At 43.9% G+C, this 23,253-nt stretch overlaps 1 protein-coding gene and 1 long non-coding RNA gene across 3 annotated transcripts in view; one reads left to right on the top strand and one right to left on the bottom strand.

Moving 5' to 3' along the window:
* JAKMIP1 (janus kinase and microtubule interacting protein 1) overlaps nucleotides 1-23,253 on the bottom strand; it is a 125,739-nt gene that overhangs the window by 93,298 nt on the left and 9,188 nt on the right. The window contains exon 3 of the mRNA XM_077136361.1: nucleotides 20,383-20,877. Within this exon, the coding sequence (XP_076992476.1) occupies nucleotides 20,383-20,877 (495 nt within the window). The remainder of the gene's footprint in view (nucleotides 1-20,382; nucleotides 20,878-23,253) is intronic.
* Nucleotides 817-20,381, top strand: LOC143663005 (uncharacterized). Of its 2 annotated transcripts, none has more exons than XR_013165695.1 (3): nucleotides 817-981; nucleotides 3,577-3,670; nucleotides 19,970-20,381. It is a non-coding gene; the product is annotated as an uncharacterized LOC143663005 (long non-coding RNA). The 2 variants fall into 2 exon arrangements; XR_013165696.1 differs by lacking the exon at nucleotides 19,970-20,381 and adding an exon at nucleotides 5,710-6,455.

Below are 23,253 nucleotides of genomic sequence, written 5' to 3'. Positions count from 1 at the left end.
GCAGGGGGACACAGCCCCCTCCTGAAGCGTGCCCTTGGCCATGCCTGAGGGGGTTTGCAGGGGGACACAGCCCCTCCTGAAGCGTGCCCTTGGCCATGCCTGAGGGGGTTTGCAGGGGGACACAGCCCCTCCTGAAGCGTGCCCTTGGCCAAGCCCGAGGGGGTCTGCAGGGGGACACAGCCCCTCCTGAAGCGTGCCCTTGGCCAAACCCGAGGGGGTCTGCAGGGGGACACAGCCCCTCCTGAAGTGTACCCTTGGCCACACAAGCCACCGGATGTCTGGGAGCAGAAAGCCTTTTAAATGTGCACCCAGGGCCACTGTATGGTTTTTAACCCTGGGCACAGGAAATGGAAGTACAAATACATTCGTGAGAATCATTCATTCCATATTCAGGCAGCAGGGGGCGCGAGTAAGCAGGGGCTTCAGTTTTACCCAAGACATGCTCAGTCCTCAGCCGGGGCGGGGTGGGGGTGGGGGGCACAGGTGTTCATTACCCCATCTAGACAGTGTGCCAGATACGTTTCATAATTTAAAAACTCTTGTTAAGCCGTAGAAAATAAAGTCTGGATTGCTTGGCAATGGTAGTTTCCACCGTAGATTTATATTTTACTAGGAACCCGAGGGAGCCGGTTTGAATCTGTTATGTAACCCAGAAAAGCCTTTAATCCATCCCTGTCGGTGCAGAACTATTGTGGGTGGGACCTTTTGCTTAGGTTGTTTCCATGGAGATGTGACCCCGCCCATTTAAGGTGTGTCTTAATCACCTGGCTGGCGTCCTTTATGAGAGGATAAAAGGAAAGACATTTTGGAGACAGCTCAGAGACAGCTCAGAGTACCTAAGAGGAGAAGCCAGAAGGACCCACAGGAGCTGAGAGAGACATTTTGGAGCCAGAATCCACAGGAGAAGGATAAGCAGATGTCACCATGTGCCTTCCCATGTGTCAGAGGAACCCCAGATGCCAGCAGCCTTTCTCAGAGAAGGTATCTCCCTCCTGTTGCCTTAATCTGGACATTCCCATGGCCTTAGAACTATAAATTTATAATCTAATAAATCCCTTTTGTAAGAGCCAACCCATTTCTGGTATATTCCATTCTTGCAGCTTTAGCAAAATGAAGCACCAAGTGTCAAACATTACCATGGCTATCTCAGATTTATCATCACACTATGCCCATTTATACCTCCAAACCTTTGCCAATGTTGTCCCCTCTGCATGAAACGCCCTGCCGTGGCTACTGGACAAACTCCTATTCACCCTTCAAAACCAACATGAGAGTTAATCACATCTTTGCTCTTTCTTTGGCATACGTGATCCCATCACTGAACTAATCCCCCCACACACACACTGCAATTATTTTTCATGCGCCTTTTCCTGGCAGACTCTCAGCTTTCTGTTGCCTGGGACCACATCTTATTTTTCTCTATAGCCTTAATGCTTACAATAGTGTTGGAACACATAAGTATTCAGCTGAGGGGGATCTGCCCTGCCAAGAACTCTATTTACTGTAGGGCCATTCCGCCTGAGAGCAAATTCCATCTCTGTAGCTACAAGCAGCACTCCAACTTCTGCTAAACTGGTTGTTTACTTTTCGCATGCAGCAACTGGCAGAAAGTCAGAACCACTTGCTACTGTTTTCAAGGCAGATAATGAGGACTGCGTAAAACAATAAAGCAGGGCCTCGGTCACCAACCCAGTTGGAATCTCCCAAATGGGGCGCTATGAAAATAATCACTCAAATTCTCATTTAAAAGCATTCACTGCCACTCCACGTCAGCGGCCCCTTCAAGTTTGGGGTCACAAACCACAGACAAGCTCTGCATTACACTAAATGTAATACACTACATGCCCAGAGAGGCATAGCTAGCTACCTTGGCCTGAAAAGTCACAACCATCCTGTGACTTTTCCTGGGAAAGGGTGCTTTCTGCAAAGGAGAAGGAGCAGGGGTTTACTGAGTGGGGTTGAATCCTAGCCTCGTGCCCCCACGCCACTCAATCCTCCTGCTCAAACTGAGAAAGACCAGCTCCGGGGTCTCCCGCAACCAGGGAGCCTTCCCCTCTCCTCCTTCCTGCTGCCAGGTGGGTCCGGTGTCCTTGGTGTCCCAGCCCTTCCCCTCCCTCCTGCCCGTCACCTCCCAGAGCGAGATCAGTCCCACAGAATTGTCATGCCCCCCATCCCCAGGGCTGGGAGCTCCCTGGGGCACAAATGGGGGCTTCTCGCCTCTGCAATGCAGCCCAAGGCTGGCCCGGCAGGAGTCAGTTCACGTGCAGTGAAAAGACGCTCTTTCTAGATGTGGTTTCATAAAAGCTTAAAATAAAAGCTCCAAGAATCTATGCTAGACCAGCAGCTGCTCCCCAAATGAAGCATGCTGGGAAAAACCTAGTCTCTCTTCTTTAATGTCCTAGCAAAGAAAGAAAAAGAATAAAACCACCCTCCTAGGCGTCCCAGCTGCCTTAAGCCCACAAAAAAGGCAGTGAGCCACTCTCTCCCTCCCCTGTCTTCGTGCCAGCCTGATCCCAAGAGGGAGGGCCCAGCATACCCTCAGAACTCAGCCTGGAAACAAATTGCAGGACCCCAGAGTTTTGGGGACCCCAACCCCCAGTTCAGGCTCCTCCTGGGATCCTGAAGCCTGAGCATTACCTGTGATTTCAGACTCCTGCCTTGTCAAATTACTCCCAAACAACAGTACTTCAAAAAACAAACAGGTTTACCCGATTATGAAAAGTATACACACTCATTATAAGAAAATGAAAAATACACCAAAGAATAAAGGATACAGAAACTACCCATCATCCCAGAACCTGGAGTCACCCCCTCCTTTTTGTCTAACATTGGCTAACTTCATAGGAAACAATAGCATCCTGCTGTTTTAATTTGTATTTCATAAGTGGTGAGGTCAAACGGTTTCTTATATTTAATAGGCATTGCTTTTCCTCTTTGTGAACTGTCTCTTCCCAGCCCTTGACCAGTTGTTGAGATCTTATTTTTCTTATGAACTTGGCTAACTTTGTACATATGGAGGAAATTAATCTACTGTCACATTGTCTTAACTATGTTTCTCAATTTATTCCTGCAGTGTTTCCTCACTCTGCCTGCACATGCTCTGTGCATCAAATACTCTGTCATCTCAACGAGCAATTCCTTTCCGGATCTCACTGAGAGTTGTTTTCAATCCCATGAATTCACAACTTGAGTTGCTAAAAGGATCAATGGCCTGATACAGAGTGTATAATACTCACTTCTTAAGGAGTGAATCGGGCCCCCCCCAAAAAGATAAGTTTAAATCTGTTTTAGTTTACTAAAGCTGACAAAATACAATATATCAGAAAGGGGTTGGCTCTTACAATGGGGATTTATTAATGTACATGAACAGTTCTAAGGCCATGAAAATGTCCAAATCAAGGTAACAACAGGATGACAGCTGGACTTTGAAGACCAGCCCCCGGCAAGCTCAGGCTGCTGTGTCAGAGAGCAGGGCACACGTTGGTGTCTGTTGTTACTTCTCTCCCGGGTTTCGTTGCTTCAGCTTCTCATTTCAGTGGCTTCCTCTTTGAGCGTCTGTATGTTTCTCTCTTTTAGCTCCTGTCTCTGACGGCTTCTGTGAGGCTTTTCTCCACCTTTTATTCTCTTACAAAGGACTCCAGTAAGAGGATTGAGACCCGCCCTGAATAAGGTGGGTCACAGCTCAACTGAAATAACCTCATCAAAAGGTTCCACGCAACTAGATAAGTCCTGAAACCTAGAGGGCCCAGCCTCTCCGGAGCATCAGCTTGTTTCATCTTCCAACCCCATTTTACTGACAGCCCACTTCCAACATGAAAAAGTTGGAATGGCCATAGCTCAAACACCCCCAAAGAGCGGGATAGAAAGATCAAAGATGATGGTGGAGTTATACAGAAAAGGTAGGATTTAACAAACGAATATGACTGCTGAATCATTAAACTGATATTTATTTTAGTCTCCAGAATCTTAGAGCAGCTAGAAGTAAAAACCTAAAATTGCAGAACTGTAATCCATACCCAAGTCTGAAATCTACAGTCTGAAATTACAACTAATTGCTGCGCCGTGGCTGGAAATTTATTGCTTTTTTTGTACATATATATTATTTTTACAAAAAAGAAAAAAAGTCAATTGTGACTATAAAAAGATATTTATTCCTTCTAGCCTCCTATATTCTGGAGCAGCTAAAAGGAAAACTCTGAGATGATGGTAATGTAGCCCATGACAAACTCTGGGATCTGTCCTGTAACTACTTGTTGAAGAGTGCTTTGAAAACTATTGCCTTTTTCTTTCTTTGCTTTGTATATATGTTATATTATACAATTTTTTAAAAAGCAAATAAATAAATGAAATAGAAAAGAAAAAAAAAGTCTCACCCACCACAAATCCACACCACAGGGATGGATTAAAAGAGCATCGTCTTCCCGCTATCCTACATTGCCCATACCCCTTTGTAACAGGAAAAGATTAGAATAGGCATGTCCCAAAGACCCACATAGACCGGGAGTAAGGGTCCGAGGAGGAGGAGTTGTAATAGGGAAGGTAGGATTTAACAGACGAGCATGACAATTGAATCACGATACTGAGGTTTCTTTTGGTCTCTGGTGATTTGGAGCAGCTAGACAAAAAACCTGAAGCTGTGGAATGGCAACCCATATGAAATTCTGAAATCTATTCTGTAACTACCTGTTAAAATGTACTCTGAAAAATTGTTTTTTTTATTTTTTTTACAAGTTATATTTCACAATAAAAACTTTAAAAAAAAAAAGAAAAAAAGAACATGCTCTTTTCTGGGGTACATAACAGCTTCAAACCAGCACAGAGTCCCAATTCCGACCACCTCAGAATGCGGCCTAATTTGGGAATATGGCAGCTGGAACTAGGCAAGTTAAAGCGAAGTCGAACTGGAGGAGGGCAGGCCCACAACCCGGCATGGTCGGCGTCCTCAAGAGAAGAGGAAATTTGGACACAAGCAGAAAGAGAGAGGGGAGAAGGCCATAGATTGTGGCAAGCGCCAGAGCTGGAAGTGGCACGGAACAGGTTTTTCTCTGAGGACTGGGAAACATGGCCCTGCCGATGCCTTGATTTCAGACTCCTGGACTCGAGAACTGTGAGACAGTACGCCTCTGTTGTCTCAAACCATCCAGTTTCTGGACTTTGTAACAGCAGCCCTAGGAGATGAAGACACACCAAACTTTTACCCGTGGGGACAGGGTAAAGCTTCACCAATCACTGTCCCACTCTGCAGCAATAAGTGCACTGGAGAATGTTAATTTTCGTCATCATTTGGTAAATGGTGTTGGCGTCAGCCAAAGCTAGACCAATACTTGCTCCCACAATTTGAAGGAGCAACAATCTCAGCATCTTTGATCAAGATAATATAAGAGCAGCATGCCAAGTTTTTGTTTTGTTTTTAACATATCAAAGTTGATGAAAGCTGTCCCCCTGAAAGAGAAGTGAAATGAGCATTTGTGGCTCAGTGCATTGGTGAGACAGGAAAGCAGAGCCTGGTGACCTAACCAGAGATGATTCAAGCGTGGCCTCCTGGAGAGTTCTAGAATCAAAGAAGTGGAGCAGGAAAATGAATACTTATGAAGTAGCCAATGGGGGCCCCAGCACAGCACCTGGCAGAGTTTGGGCTCCACAGGTGCCTGTTCGTGTGAACACCTGTCATTTTTACCTGCCCTGATGCTCTTTTACCTCCTTCCACAGGGCCTTTCATCACTCTCAGCTCCAGCGGGCCAGGCGAGGTGGACAACGCCCTACCTCACCCCGGTTCCTTGCCTGGCCGATTGGCAGAGTCCATCCCCGATCTGGGCCCATCCCCAGGCCTTTGGCTGGAAACAGATGCTGTCTTTCCAGGAGCTTCTGAGCTGCCAAAAGTTAAGTTCCTGGCAGCCTCTCGCCCCAGAGCCTGTGTGACAGTGAAGTCAACTCAGGAAAGAGCTGAGAGATGGAGAAAGGAACACCCAGTCCCAAGATGTCTTTCGGCATCTAGATTCAGCAGAACCTAAAGCCAGATACCCACGATGTTTTCTGTTATGTAAACTAATCAATTCCCATATATACTTAATAATTTAATTTGATTTGGGTTTCTGCTCCCTTGAAACCAAAAGAGGTGAACCGAGTCCATTTGTCCATGCTTATGGAGGGGTGGGTGGCCTGGCTCCCACGAGGAGAGACTTTCCCTACATGCTCCTGGTCTTTTGTCCCAACCCTTTCTCCTCAACATTTCTCACTTAGATGGGGCTCATCTATCAAAGGTCCTAACGTTAGGAACCTCGTCTCTTCATCCTCCTTCTCTACCTGGGCTGGTGGGGGCAGAACTTGGGTAAATGTCTCTGCTCTGCCAATCTGCAGATTCAAACATGCCCTTAGTTAAGTTGCTGCAGAGTCTAAATAGAGGGACAAGAAATTAGAAATCAATTTTTCCTTTTACAAAAAAAAAAATGCATTTTCTAACTTAGCCTTGTTGGTAATAAAGGTGACAATTTGCGTCTCCAACTGCCGATGTTTTTGTCTTATTCTCCAGTTGAGTTCGAATCAGAGCAGAATATAGCAGGATGCCATTTATTAGGCCAATCCAAATATCCTAAGAGTGATGGTAATTTATTTTTCTTTTCATTTTAACATTTTTTCAGTTGAGGTGCAACATAAATGCAGAAAAGGGTACACAGCATAAACTTATAATTCAATGAATTTTTACATTTACATGTAGTCCTCAGTTGCATCATACTGGGGTAATTCAAAGTTGTACCTTTTTAAAATACTGTCTTTGCATTGTATGGCTTCACAGACTTGATTTTATCTCGATCTCCATGAATCCGACAAAGTAAGGACATGGTTCCTATAGGCGTGCATTCCACTGAACATGGCACCACACACTCCCTGCTTGTGTACACACCTACACATCCACCAGATGGAACCATGACATTTCTAACACCTGAGAAGGCTCCTTTGCCCCTTCCTTCTCAACTGCATCCCCAGAGGCAGCCCATTTTATCACCATAGATTAGTTTTACCTTTTTAAACTTCATACAAATGGAATCATTTGGTATATACTTTTCGTGTTGGTCTCTAGTTTTCTTTTGTGCTGGACTTAAGTCTGGGAGCTTCTTCCCCGTTCTTGGATGGGTCATTACTTCATTCTTTTACATTGCTGTGTAATGGTCTGCTTAGTGAATAAAGCACCATCTATTCTACTATCATGCATACTGTTTGCATAGTAATATTTTCTATACTTTACCTTAGGAAAAGTGTGTCTTCACATTTAAAATATGTCATTTTTATCCAGTCAGATGATTTCTGCCTTTCAACTGGAGTAGACCCTTTACATTTAATGTAATTTTATTGATTCTGTTTAACTCTACCATCTTGCCATTTGTTTTCTATTGATCCCATCTGAATTTTTCTTTTGATCTTCCTTTCCAACTTTCTTTTAGCATAAACAAATGCTTTTTACCCTCCCACTTTATTTCCTCATTAGCTTTGCAGCTGTGCCTCTTTTTGCTACCTTTTTAGTTGCTGATTTATCAGTCTCCTCAAATTAACAGTGTTGTGTCCCCTTCCAGTAAGAATTCATTCTTGTAAGAATCTTACAAGAATGAATATTATTCCATTTACCTCTAACCATCCCCATATTTCACTTATGCACATGTCATAAACTTTGCAATACAATGTTACAATTTTAAATAATCACTTAATTTAAAGAAATTAAGAAAAAGAGATCATTATATATATATATATATATATAATGTAATTTATATTTACTCACATTTGCCAATTTCTGATGATCTTCATTGCCTTCCTATAGAACTAAATTTCTATCTGATATGATTTGCCTTCCCCTTAAGAACTTCCTTTAGCATTTCTGGCAGTTTAGGTTCTATCATCAATTACCTTAACTGTCATTTATCTGAAACTGTTTTTATTTCACCCTTTTTTAAGAAGTAATTTTTGGCCAGATATAGAATTCTGAGTTGACAGACTTCTCGTTTTCTTTTTGTACTTCAGTCACAGCATCCTGTAAGGACCTGGGGCCCGGGCCCTATCCCTTCCTCCATTTTGAGAGCAAGTCACTGATGGAGACACCTACATGGCAGGGACATACATTAAAGGTCAAAAAATGTAAAATTACCCTCCCCTAATTGCTGTTTGTAACCAACACTCACAAGGCTCTGCTGAATCAAATCTCAGGAGAGTCTGCTGAAACCCCACTGTAACCAAATCTCACAGGATTCTGTTAAACTTCATAAGCCGCCATCTTGGTCCACCCTCTTGCTCTCTCTTGGCTTTGATCAGAGTGCAGACTTCCATTTTCCAACTGGCCACCATTGGAAAGAATTTTTGTCCTGTCTGGAAGTCCCTAATTAAAACCCATGTCTAATCTTCTAACTGGTGGTGGTGTGCTGGGCTGGAATACTTCGCGAGCCAGCCAGGAGACCAAAGAACCACTGGCCATCAACAGCATGAGTCTGGGAAAAGGAGACTCCCTGGGGTAATCTCAGGGTGGCCCCTTTCCTTCACGTGGGGAGGGGTCACCCACTTGCTTGACTGTGCTGCAGTTGGTTAGCCATTGATGTATGTGGTACAGCTAACTATAGCAGACTGTCTCAGAAAGATAGAGGAATTAGTCTATATGAAGAATGCATTGAATTAGAGCCACACCATGTAATAAGGGTTTAGAGATATTGACATTCCAACATGCTAGAGTAAGAGAGCACAGACTGCCCAAGATGCACATGAGGTATTATCCTGACTTCCCCAGACTAGGATCTAAAGGCTTAGGAGCCCATAGATTCTTTATCTGATGAGGGAAATGAGAAAAAAGAAGACCTTTGGGAGGCAAAGGGTGGAGTGACACCACCTTCATGTGCTGCAATTCCAAAGGTTGCCTCCTCATTACAAGGAATTAACACTCAATTCTTTAGTATTCCCTTAAGTAGGGCCAGTCAACCCATTTTTGCCCTTACCTGGGAAGGAGAACAAAGAATTTTCATTGCTCCCACAAGATCATTTACATAGCCTCACCATCTGCCACAGGCTCATAGCAAAGGATTTGGCTAAGTGGAAAAGCGTTACTATTTCATTATATTGACAATGTCATAATAACCAGGAACTCTCTTCCAGAACTAAAAGAAGCCTCAAGATCACTGTTATTCCATCTTAACAGTCAAGGATAGGCAACAGATCATGGTGGACTGAAATGCCATGGCTGATGCATTAGCTAGGGTTCTCTAGAGAAACACAGTCAGCAGGAGATATCTGTAGATATACATTTATAAAGATATCCGCAACCATGGGGATGTAGAGTCCAAGGTCTGTAGGGCATGCTGCAAGCTGGTAACTCTGATGAAAGCCTTCAAACTCTCAGGAGAGGCTGGCTGGACAACCATGGGGATGGAAGAGTCCAGATCCATAGGGCAGGCTGTGAAGCTGGCGACTCCAACAGAGGGTCTGGATGAATTCCACAGGAAAGGCTCACCAGCTGAAGCAGGAAAAGTGATTGTCTCTTCTAAATTCTCCTTAAAAACCTTCTGCTGATTAGATTAAGTGTCACTCATTGCAGAAGACACTCCCCTCAGCTGATTATATGTGCAATCAGCTATGGATACAGCTGACAATAATCATGATTTAAGTCCATTAAATGTCCTCATAGCAACAGACAGGCCAGTGCTTGCCTGACTAGATGACCGGGCACCAGCTCCTGGTCAAGCTGACATATGAACCTGACCATGACAGCTGCCCTTCAAATTCTTGGGTATTGTATGGTTGGGAAAGGCAACATGTATTCCTTTTGTAGTAATTGATAAGGTGCAATGTTTTCCTGTGCTACGTACAACAAAACAACTAATGGCCTTCTGATTGCTGGGGTATTGGAAACCTTTCATTCCTCACTCAGCCCAAATGTTACTAACTGTGTATGTTCTGATTAGGAAAAGCTATCCCTAGGAATATAATACTTTCCAACTGGTGGCTTCTGAAAAAGCCAGATGGGCCATCACACTGCCTCAGGCTTTATGGGGGCGGGGGGGACCCAATGGGCCTTGTGAATTAGATATGGCCAGTACTGATACTGTCTTTGGATTGGGCTTATGGCAAAAGCAACAGGCAAGGCAAGTTAAAAGAATTAAACTTCAGCACAGTCCCTTAGGAAAACAGCTGTGAGCTCCTATAATGCCGTACTGCAAATTGAAGGATTAACTCAGATATTCCCTCTGAAATTAAGAACAGCCATCCCCATACAGGGATGGGTATGGGACACTGCCACTAAGCCTCACTCAATTTAACAAAATGGGAAGTTTATCTGCTACAGCACAGCATTTTCAACAGTAGCCCTTAAGTGCAGAAATACATGATATCCTGAGACCAGTTTCCTATGTGAAAGAACAATGTTTGCCCCTCCCTGCTGACCCTCCCATAGTGGATGTCTCTATGTCCACTGGTGATGGATGCGGCAGTATACCTAAGTCTGCCTGGCATACTGACGGAGCAGCACATGGGCAGCCTGCCATACAACCTAGTACAGACACTATATGATAGGACACTATGACTACACACTGCAGCCAATGGGCTGAATTAAGGGCTGTATGGATGGCCATAGTTTATAAACCAAGAGATGTATTAACTCCCTGTGCTGGCAACTGGCTAGGGTATCAGAGCCTGGCAGTGTGGATGGCCATGTGGAAGCAAGAGCATTGGACTATTGTCTCCTGCCACCCCTTATGGGGAAAAGAAATGTGGGAAGACGACTGGACTACAAGTAATAGTAACCATGTTTTACTCGGCCCATAACACTGAATCTGTACCTGGCAATATTAAAGCAGATGCTTTAGCAAAAATTCATAGTCTAAAGTCAACACTGCAAGAAGATGCTGAAAAGTTGCACAGAGCGATAGGACACCAAGGGTACCAGACTCTATGGAGAATGGCACAGCAAGTGCAGACAACTGAAAGAAGTCATGAATACCTGCCCCTCCTATTCACTGCAATACCCAAGGATTCTTCCTCATCAACTCAGTCACATCAGCTGCAAGCAGGTTCCAGCCACCAGGTGGCAGGTAGATTGTACTGGGTCCCTTCCCTTACCTGAAAGGGCAAAATATGCCTTTACAGCCGTAGATAAGGCTACTGGACTGCTTGCTTGCCTTCCCAGTAGGGAAAGCTAACGAAGAGCTATAATATGCAGCTTAGAAAGGCTCAGAGCATTCTGTGAAGTCCCCACACACGCAGACAGAGGTAGGGGGGACCCCCCCCACACTCTTTACTGGACAACTAAGCCAAGCCTGGACTACTGAACATGGTATCTTACGGACATTCCATTTGCCTTACAAGCCCCACAGCACCAGGGTTAATTGAAAGGCTGAATGGGCTTTTGCAAGAGCAATTAAAAGGAGCAATTTCTGCAGCAGTGGACATGCCAGCTGTATCCAGCCCTCACCAGCCTCAGTTCACAGCCCCAAGCAGCTGCTCCTACCCCTGTTGAATTGGTCATGGTGGGGCCCGGGTAGATGCCGCAAATTCAGATAAAAGGACCAGCAACACTACAGTCACAACCAGGTCATAAAAAGAACTTGCTCTTGCCTGCATCACGAGCATTAGAAATTGAGGAAATAAGGTTGGTTGGCCATGGTCCTGGTTGACGCAGCCACGCTAGTGAGGAATCCTAAGCCCATGGGGTATCAGGTCACCCCAAATTAAAGTATTAGACCACAGTTAATACACAAACTGCCAAAAGTTGTAAATGTAACCAACCCAGGACCCCCCACTCCCCAAGGCACAGTATTCATGACTCCGTGGACACATGTCCAGGCTAACTGTGGATCTGACTCCAGCAAGCTCCCTGATACTGTAGAGGGAAAAGGTATGGTACCTAAAACCCCCTCATTGGCCCCTTATCCAGGACCACTTCTGTCTACTAATGAAATGTTAGCTGCAATAAGTCTTTGCCATTTTCGGGTGCCACCAATCTGCCCTGGACTGTGACCTTGCCAGATGGATTGCACGGAGTACCCTTCCACGCTGGCACAATTTAGCATATCAGAAAATCTGGGAAAGCATCTTCGCATTTAGGACTGAAATAAGTTTTATCAGAATGATTTCATTCCCTTTCTTGGCCACGGCAGCCTCACTTTGTGGAGTTGTTCTCTCTGTGTGGGGAACTCCTTGTGCTCTACTGTCTCTTATACGGTTCCTGAATGCAATGTCAATGCACTCTGCTGTGTGCAGGGTCGGAGTGTAAGGACCCAGGGCCCTCCGCCATGCTGCACACAGCCATCTACATGATGGGGACAGACGTTAAACGTCAAAACATGTAAAACTCCCCTCCCCTAATCACTGGTGGCAACCAATTCTCACAGGGCTTGCTGAACCAAATGTCACGAGTCAGCTGAAACCACACTGTAAACAAATTTCACGGGACTATTAAACTTTATAAGCAGCCACTCGGCACACCTCTCTCTCTCTCTTGGTTTTGGGCGGAGTACAGATTTCCATTTCCCGACTGGTCATCACTGGGAAGAATTATTCTCCTGTCCAGAAGTCCCTAATTAAAACCCATGTCTGACCGCCCGTCTGGCATGTTCTTTGGTCTTGGGGCTGTGCTGGGCTAGAACACATCCCATCATCTCTGATGAGATACCATGCATCATTTGTTCCCCTACATGCAGTGCATCATTTTGGTCTGGCATCTTTTAGGATTTTTTTTTCCTTTATCATTGGTTTTCAGTAGCTTTGTCATGATATGCCAAAGGGTAGCTGTATTTATATTTATCCTGGTTGGAATTTGCGGAGATTCTTGGATTTGTGGATTTATGGTTTTTGTTTTTCTTTTTTTTTTTTCAAAATTTGAGAAATTTTTGACCATTTTGTTCTTCAGATTTTGTTTCTGCCCTGTTCTCTCTCTCCCTCTTCTCCCTCAGGACTCTGATTACACACATGATACTACTTAATACTGTCCCATAGGATACAGCTACTATTCATTCTTTACTTGATACCTTTCTGCTCTTTATCAGTTTATTTCATTTCTATCGTTCTACCATCAAATTCATTGGCTCTTTTTGCTACAGTGTCCAAGCTGCTTTTAAGCCTATCCAACAAGGTTTTTTTCCTTTAAGATACATCACTTTTCTAATATAAAATTCCCATCTTTTAGTAGTTTCGATTTCTTTCCCAAGATACTCCTATCTGTTCATTCATTATGTCCATCTATTCCTTTAAGCGCTTGAAGAAGAGTTAAAGTAGGTATTTTAAAGTCCTTGTCTTCTAACTTCAAAACCTAGGCCATTTCTCTCTCTCCAGCCAACACGACAAGCAAACTCACCACCCTTCCCGTCTACGTGGGACATAAGTTCCAGGGATGTGGACCTTCCTGAAAATGTGGGACAGAAATCCTAGAATGAGCTGGGACTCAGCATCAAGGGATTGAGAAAAACCCTAGAATGAGCTGAGACTCAGCATCTCAACCAAAAGGGGGAAGAGTAAAATGAGACAAAGCGTCAATGGCTGAGAGATTCCAAACAGAGTCAAGAGGTTACCCTGGAGGTTATTCTTATGCAATAAGTAGATATCACCTTGTTATCCAAGATGTAGTGGAGAGGCTGGAGGGAACTGCCTGAAAATGCGGAGCTGTGTTCCAGTAGCCATGTTTCTTGATGATGATTGTATAATGATACAGCTTTCACAATATGACTGGGTGATTGCGAAAACCTTGTGTCTGATGCTCCTTTTATCTACTTTGTCAACAGACGAGTAGAACATATGGAATAAAAATACATAATAGGGCGAACAAATGTTAAAATAAATTTAGTTTGAAATGCTAGTGATCAATGAAAGGGAGGGGTAAGGGGTATGGTATGTATATATTTTTTCTGTTTTCGCTTTATTTCTTTTTCTGAATTGATGCAAATGTTCTAAGAAATGATCACGATGATGAATATGCAACTATGTGATGATATTGTGAATTACTGATTATATATGTAGAACAGAATGATCAAAATAGGAATGTTTGCATTTATTTGGGTTTTTTTGTATTTAAAAAAATTAAAAATAAAAAAAAAATTTTTTTAACTGGGCCATCATGGATTCTGCTTGACTTTTTCTCTAGATTAAAGGTCACATTTTCTAATGCCTTGAAATGTTTCACTGTGTGCTGAATACCTTAGTTCTAAGAAGCCTGGATTATCTTGTCTTACTTAAAAGGGTGCTGAGTTTTGTTATGGCAAGCAGTTAAATCATTGACACATTTTCTCTATCCTGTCAGACTTGGCTTATTTCTCGTTGGGTGAGCCTGATTCAGTTTTGTCATTAGTCCTAGGATTGGCTCTTACTCTAGGGCAGGGTTCTCACCACTGGTGAGGGTGATTTTTCTCCTCAGGTGATATGTGGCAATTTGTGGTTGGCATTTCTGATGGTCACAGCTGGCATCTGGGGGTCAAGGCTAAGGATGCTACTGGCCATTGTCCAACATGCTGGACAGCCCCCATGGCAAAGAATTCTCCAGCCCAAAATATCATCAGTGTCAATGTTCAGAAACTATTCTAGGGAACATCTTTATTCCTAAAATGCAGGCTTTCTGAGGTCTCGGCTAAATTCCTGAGGCACACAGTGAGGTCTCTACCCTGGCTGAGTTAGAACCCCAGTGTCTCCCAGCAGCGGGCGACCTTGCTATCTCCAATTGGCCCTCAGCCCCCGACAGCTGCTCTGTTAATAGGCCTCATAAGCTCTGCCTTGGGCAGTGCACGCAAAGGACTCAACCACACATACTTCCACCCGCCTTCCACATAGCTACTTCCTCTTGGGTACATGGACCCACCAATTCCAGTTGCCTCATTGGTCCCAAACCCAGCTCTCTGCCTTGTGTTCTGTTCCTGAACTGCAGTCAGGAAAAGCACCCTGAGTAGAAGATGAGGAAGAAAATGGGGTTCACCTCATATGTCACCCTTCTTTCAAGGATCCTAGGTTTGTGCTGCCTGCTATATAATGCCTAAAAATAGTTGCTGCATTTGTCCAGCTTAAACACTGTCTACATGGGGGGGATGAGGGGTGAGAAGCTATGTATGGCTAAAAGCAGAAATGCCCCCATTCTACAGATGGGCTTTCAGACTATTTCTAGTTTGAGGCTATAGTGAACACAGCTATTAATAATATTCTGTACATGTCTTTTGGTGGACATATGCACTCATTTATTTTGGGCATATACCTAAAACTGGAATTGCCTGGTCATAGAATAGGGGAATGGAATTATCTATGGAAGATGTTTCTAATTTTCCAAAACTATTGAACCCTATCACACTTTCACTAGAAATGTATGAGATTCTAGTTGCTTTAAATCTTTGTCATTATTTGGTATTGTTAGTCTTTTTAAGTTTAGCCATCCTGGTGGTTGTGTAGAAGTATCTCCTTGTATGCTTTTTAAATTTTTCTTGTAAAAATACTTTATTCTTCTTAATGCAATCACAAGATCTATCATTTTCAAGTGAACTTTTATCAAAACTACCTAAATTTCCTGGATTTTCATTTTTAAAATTTTAGGTAAAATTTATAAATCATAAAATTCACCCATTTTAAGTATACAATTCAATGATTTTTAGTAAGTTTGCTGAGCTGTGCGGCCATCGCTATAATCCTGTTTTAGAACATTTCCACCATTCCAGTAAGATCCATCATGTAGCTACAATTAATCCCCAATCCCAAATCCAGTACCAGGTGGTCATTAACCCACTTTGTCTCCAAAGATTTGCCTTTTCTGGCCACTTCATGTAAACGGAATACTACAATATGTGGTCTCTTGTGTCTGGCCTCTTTTGCTTAGCAAAATGTTTTTGGGTTTCAGCCATGCTGAAGCATGCATCCACATTTCATTCCTCCTTATTGCTGAGTAGTATACTATTGTATGGGCAAACTAATTTTAAGCACTTACCAAGTGATGGATATTTGGGTCATTTCATGACTAATGCCGCTATAAACATTCCCATACAAGCCTTTATGTGAATTTGTGTTTCCCTTTCTCTTGCACATAGATACCTAGGAATGGAATTGCTGGTTCAATAGGCAAATTCATGTTTAACATTCTAATAAACCAGCAAACCACTTTTCAAAGTAGCTGCACAATCTTACAATCCCACCAGCAATATATGAGGTTCCTGATCAATTGTTATTGTCTGTCTTACAGACATACTAGAGGGTGTGAAATCTCACTGTGATTTTAATTTGCATTTCCCTCAACAAGAACCAATGAGTTTGAGCACCTTTTCATGTAGTTTACTAGTCATTTTCTTTTTTGAAGTACCATTTCAGGCCGTTGCCCATTGCAAAATATAATTATTTTTTCTCATTGTTTCATGGTTCTTTTTATAAGCAGAAAAAAAGGTCCTTCTGATATACCTATTGAAAATATCTTCTCCTTTTCTCTCTTTCATCAGTACCTTTTGATAAGCAAAAGTTCTTTAATGTCCCATGTCCAACCTTTCCTAAATGGGGTTTTTATGTGAATAGTGTATTTGGGTTCTGCTTAGGAGATATTTGCCTATCCCACGATCATGAAAAGGTCCTTCTATGTTTCCTTCCACTGGTTTCATTGTTTTACTTTTTACATGTAGGTCTGAATTCACCAGTTTGAATTTGCCTTTGTGGATGGTGTGATGCTGGGTCAATAGTCCAATAGCGTGCCATTTTTTCCTCACAGATGCCCACCTGCTCCAATGTTGCTGATTGAAAAGACCATCTGTCCTTAGTGAACTGTAGTAGTACCTTTGTCCTCAATCAAGTGAGCCACATATGCACAGGTCTGCATCTGGACCCTTCTGTCCATTGCCCTCTCCATCTATCCTTCAGCCTTGACCGCCTCCATTGCTGCAGCTTTATACTCAGCGCTGTTACATGGTAGAGTAAGATCTCCAATTTTCTTCTTCAAGATTGTGATTCCAGGTCTTTAAATTTTTACATCAGTTTTTAGAATCTCTTTGCCAATGTCTATTAAAAAGCCTTTTTGGATTTTAAGAAGGAGTGCACTGGATCTATACGACAGTTATGGGAGAACTAACATCTGTAGTTTTCTCCATGAAAACCGTCTCCCTAGCCATTTATTTAAGTCTCTGTTAATTTTTCTCAACAATGTTCTGTCATTTTCAAGGGAGAACTCTTATAACCTTCATTAGATTTATCTGTAAGTATTTGACTTTTCTGATGCTCTCATATCAATGGTATTTTCTAAAGTTTCCTTTTCCAATTGCCCATTGCTAGCATAGAGAATCAATTTACTTTTTGTGTAGTAACTTTCATCCAGAGACTTTGAGAAATTCATTTATTAATTCTAACAGTCTGTAGATTCTCTTGGATTTTCTGTATCATATTCACAGTATTTGTAAACAAGGACAGTTTTCTTTCTTTACAATCTTTAAAACTTTCATTTCTTTTCATTGTCTTTTGTGCTGGAGGTCCAGAAGTGGTGATAATATACATCTTGCTTTGTCCTTAAATTTAGGGGGGAAACATTCAATATTTTAACATATGTATGCTGTTATCAGTAACTTTTAGTGGATGCCCTTTATCAGATTAGGAAAATTTCATTCTATTCCTGGTTTGATGAGAATTTATATCATGAAGAGACAGTAAATTTTATCAAATGCTTTTTCTGCATCTACTAAGACGAATATATCGTTTCTTTCTGATTTATGCTTTTACTATATTAAATTGTGTTTATTTATTTTGAGCATTAGACCAATATTTTATTCTTAGAATAAGACCTACCTGGTCATAACTTACTAGCCTTTCTACATATTGCTGAATCTGGTTTGCTAATATCTTATTCAGAACCCTATTGCAATGTCCATTTTAAAAATCCAAATTTTTATTTTCTTGCGGTATCATTGATTTCAGAATCAGGATTATGCTGGCTTCATAAAAGGAGTTAGTATACATTCCCTATTTCTCTATTTTCTGGAAGAATTTGTGAAAAATTTAGATTTTGTTTCTTCTTTAAATATGTGGAAGAGCTTACCTGTTGGTCTGGCCTTTTCGTTGTGGGAAAATTATTAATTGCAGATTCGATTTCTTTAATTAGCTATAGGATTACTCAGGTTTCCTCTTTTTTCAAGTATCAGTTTAGGTAACCTGTGCTCATTCAAGGAACATGTATATTTCATCTGAGTTTCAGGTTTATTGGCATATGCTGTTCACAATGAACTCCTCTTACCTTTTTAGCTTCTGTAGGAGTTGTGGTATTTCCCCTTTCACATTTTTTATACTGATGATTTATAGAGTCTCTGTCTCTTGATCAGTGTTGCTATGGATTTATCAATTTTAATTAACTTTGATCTTGATTTTCTTTATTGATTTTATTTCAACGATTTATATTCTTTATTATTTCCTTCATTCTACTTTCTTGGGGTTTCATTTTCTGTTCTTCCCCCACCCCCCAAACTTGATTTAGAAACTTAGATGGTTAAATGTCATCTTTTTTTTTCCTAAAATACGTTTGCTCTAAGGACTGATTTAACCACAACCCACAAACTTTGGAAACATTGTACTTTCATTATATTCAACTCAAAATTTTCTTTCATTTCCATTATGATGATTATTTCTTTGACCCATGGTGATTCAGAAACATGCTGCTTAATTTCTGACCTTTGGGAGATTTTCTTGATTATTTTAATGATTTCTAGTTTAATTCCACTCTGGTAAAAGAACATACTCTATGATTTTCAGCTTTTGAAATTTCTTACTAGTTGCTCTATGACCCAGTTGATTATCTATTTGGATAAGTTTCCAAGTGTTCTTGAAAAGAACATTATTCTGCAATTGCTGGAATATGCTCTTCAGTCATTTTAATTCAAATTGGTTAATCGTGTGGTTCAAATCTTGTATATCTGTATTCGGTTTTTGTCTGCTTGTTTTAAACCTGAGAGAGATGCAACACCACAGCGGTAATTGTGGATTGGTCTATTTCTCCTTCTAGTTTGAGTTATTTTTTTTCTTCCACACATTTTGAAGTTTATTAATTGCATTCTTGTTTAAGTGATCCTTTGATTATCAAGAAGTTATCCTATTTGCTTTTGTCTTCCTCACTTAACGTCTATTCCACCTGACATTAACAGAGCCAGCCCAGCTTTCTTTTGGTTAGTGTCTGTCTGGCGTATTCTCTTCTACCTCTTTACTTTCAGACTGGGTCCTCATCAGTGGGCGTATCTCTTGCAAACATCACAGTTGCTGCTGTTGTTTGGTGTGACAATTTCAGCTTAGCTTTTAATCTCCCGCACCTGCACTTAAGCTCAACGTCTGACAACTGTCTTGCAGGCAGACTAGCTGTGGGTCTGCTGCTTGGCGGCTTCCTCCAGCCAGCTTTGTCTCCTAAGTGCCATGAGGCTGTGGGAGATTTCACTCCACCTCGCCAGCCCAGCTCACCGGCCTCCCTGTCACCCCAGAACTCAGCGAATATGCTGTGAGGCCAACCAGCCCAGAGTTTGAGGCCCCTCTAGTCTCCCAACTCCGAAAAATTCTAATGATTTCTTTAATCCCTAATAGAGTCCCTTTGCTTGAGCCAACCCTAATTCTCAGCCCCCACCCAGGATCAGCAAATGCCTCCCACCTTGGGGAAGAAAGCAGCTGACAATTGTCAGCTCATCCCAGAGTGTCTCTCTCCCCCTGCGTCTGGAATTCTAGTTCCTCTAGACCTCACAGCCTCCACCCTTCTCGGGGGACTTTAAAAACGTGTTTGTCATTGAATGAAGCCGCATGTGAGGTATAGGTTTTTTTTTTCTCTCTATTATCATTTTAATTCTTATTCTGTTGTCTTCTTATTTCTTTTTCTAAATCGATGCAAATGTACTAAGAAATGATGAATATGCAACTATGTGATGATATTAAGAATTACTGATTGTACATGTAGAATGGAATGATCTCTAAATGTTTTGTTAATTTTTTTTAATTAATAAAAAAAAAACATGTTTGTTTACGATTTACATTCTTTCCCTAGTTTTTGCAGGATTGCTGGCCTGCTGGGACCCACCACATCTTCCCTGGAGGCGTAAGTCAGCTTGCGGTTTATCAGTTAAATGAATAAATCCACACCCAGCACTTTGACATGTTCTCACCGTCCATTCTTGCAACAACCACCCGGTCCATCATGTATTCTGCTCATTTTACAGATGGGGGCAAACCGTGCTCTGAGTTCTGCCACGATGCACCAAGAATCACAGACCTAGAGAGAGGAGACCTGTCAGCCCCCAAAGCTACCTTAGCACACCTTGGACAGCATCCCTTGCGCCTAGAAAAATGCCTGGGACACGGTAGGTCCTCCAAACTTAGAAGAAACCCCGTGCCCGCCAAAAGGAAAGGCATGCACGCATGCATGCGCGCACGCTGGGGAGGGGTGCGGGTGGCACGTACCAGCCTGCGGATGTCGCGCTCGCACTCGCGCTTGATGCGGTGCACCTCGTCCTGGTGTGCCTGGTAGGCGGCGCGCAGGTCGGCCGCCTTGGTCTTGTCGGCCTGCATGCAGTTGCTGAGCGCCTCCTCGGCCTGCTTGCGCGCCGCCTTGAGCTCCAGGATCTCCTGCTGCAGCCGCAGGCGCTCGCTGTCGAAGGTCCTGCGCGCCTCGTCGCGCGCGTCGGCCAGCAGCGCCGACTTGACCTTATCGGCCGCGCCATCGCGCAGCACGTTCAGCGTGGCCTGCAGCCGCTGCAGCTCGCCCTCCTTGATCTTGGCCGTGCGCGCCGCCTCCTGCTCGTGCTGCCGGATGAGCACCTCGCGCAGCGCCTGCAGCTCCTTGGTCTTCTCCTCGTGCAGCTTGGCCTTGAGCTCTGAGATGTAGGCCGTGTGCCGCCGCTGCTCCTGCTCGCGCTCCAGCTTAGCCTCCTGCAGCCGCTCGCGCAGCTTGCCCACCTGCAGCCGGGCGGGACAGAAGGGCGGTCAGGGTCAAGGGCAGGGGCAGGGGCAGAGTGGGGCAGCCTGGAAACCCTCCCGCGGTTCCCAGACTCCACTGCCCCTCCTGTCAACTGTAGGCTCTCTCCTACAGTTTGCTTGAGATTTTCCCATTAACCCATTTACTTTTTTAAATGTTTTTTTTATGATAAATAATGAAATGATACTGAGATTCAGGGCAATAGAATCAATTCTGATATTTGTGCTGTTATTGAAATTATAAGCTTTCATACCAAATAACACACTTAGTCTACAAAACAAACTTAGGAATTTAATGCTTTTAAGTTCTTTAATTGCTATTTATGTCCTGGGACACTAACTTACTTACTTTTTCATTTAAATAAAATCTGATTTTTATTAATGGAAATATTTGTATCGTTCAGCAAAGATAGAAGGAAAAAAAGAGAAATAAGATACGATGAAAATAAACAAAAGATGCCGAGTGATGAAGTCACCTCACGGGCACCCAGTGGGCCGTGTGACCCTTCTAAGGAGGCCCTGTGGTCAGGTGGGAAGTGCCAAGCCAGGGCCAGTCCTCTTGGGATAACCTTCATCAGGGACCATGAGGAGGTCCACCCGTGGGAATCCTACAGGGCTGCCGTTCACGTCCCAGGTCACCTTTTCAGATTCTTCTCTCCCCCCGGATGTACCCACTATAGTGCCCAGAGACCCATGTGACAGTTGGTTTTGCTCCCGAGTTCCTGCAGCCTGGACACCCTCCCTCCTGGTCCCCCATCCCAGGACAAGCCCCTCGCCCTAAGGCCAGACGTGGATGGCTTCCCAATACTGCCCCACCCCACCCCCCAGCATTTGTTCCAATAGGAACTCATGAGATATAACTGAGAGCTGTCCAATGGGCGTGGGGGTGGGGGTGGGGGTGGGTGCAGAGTCAGGTGCCAGGCCTGGGTGTGAACCTCAACCCCCCTACCTGTTGGCAGTGGGGCTATGGGCAAGTTATTGAGCCCCTTGCACCTCTGTCTCCCCATAAGTGAGAGGCAGGTGGTGTGCCCTCCTGGGACACGGGCTTAAAGGAACACACCCAGGAGAGCAGGCACAGCCACCACATTTGGAGTTGGACAGACCCTGCTCCTACCCCTTCCTTGTCCCTGCCTCGAGGTCACTAATTCTCTGTCTTGCTTGCCGGTGAACCCCCAGCCCCTGGAACGGCACTCAGCACACCCAGCACAGGCAAGAGGAGAGCCGCAGGGTCTGTCTAAGGAAAACACTCTCAACACCCAACAGGCCCAGGGCCCAGAGAGGGAGGTAGACAGGACCTAGAAGGCAGACAGGACAGACGGGCGTGGGCCAAGTGTCATTATCGGATCAGGAACAAGAAACCAAGACTAGAAGCTAATGCACGTGATGGAAGGCGCCCCGCAAACGAGAAGTGGGGCTTGGAGCTAGGTGAGCCACACTTGCCGTTTCTGGAAAGAACCCAGGAGAAGCCCAGTTTTCTTTAGGTTGTTTGATTCAGAATGTCCACCAAGGGGATGGAGAAGGTGCTGTGGGCAGTGTAAGAGGGGTGCCCAGCCCCCACAACCAGTGGCCTGCTGCTCCAGTTCGAATCCTGACTTCCCTTTCCTACCTGTGCTCATCCTGAAGTGGGGATATGACAAGAAAGCCACCCTCTAATGAGGGCAGTGAGGATGGCCAGATGTGATTCATGCAGAGCACGCGGCCTGGATGGAGCCTGGCACACAGCGCTCAGTAAATGCCAGCTGCTGCAATGGCTGCCCTAAAGGTGCTGCCCTTCCAGTGTACAAAGCAGAGCCTGCATCCTTTTGCTGGCCAACTGAGGGGTAAATAAGTGAATAAACAACAAAGAGGACGGGTCAGCACCTGCCTCAGGAATAGGTGTAGGTGCATAGCTGAGACCCCAAGAGCTGGGCCAGAATCCTTGGGAACTTACCACAGTGTGGTAGAGGCTCAAGAGATACTGGCAGGATGGATGTTAGAAACTCACTGTGGGGACACTTATTTAAAACTGGTCATGCATTTTCCCATAAAAGCAACACTTGTGTGGCAACCAGCCTGACCATAAGTTTTTTCTAAGGAACAGTGCCCTGCACTATTCTGAGTCGGATGAGCCCTGTATTCTCAAGCAGCCACAGTGGATGGCTCTGCAAATCAAGTGACAGTCCTGAATTCCAGCACTGGCACCGGGTTACAGCCAGAGATCCAGAATGTTCTTCAGCCTCAGGGCCTCTGAATGTGCTCTTAGCTCTACCCAGAACATGCTTCCCCGAGTTCCTGATGCAGCTCGCTCCCGCCCTTTCTTCAGGTCTCTGCTCAACTGTCACCTTCTGGAAAGGTCTTCACCAATACCTCTGTCTGAAA

This window comes from Tamandua tetradactyla, chromosome 19 (assembly GCF_023851605.1).
Source record: "Tamandua tetradactyla isolate mTamTet1 chromosome 19, mTamTet1.pri, whole genome shotgun sequence".
Lineage (NCBI taxonomy): Eukaryota > Metazoa > Chordata > Mammalia > Pilosa > Myrmecophagidae > Tamandua > Tamandua tetradactyla.
Note: the sequence above shows the minus strand (reverse complement) of the source record. Positions and strands in the feature narration are given on the sequence as shown.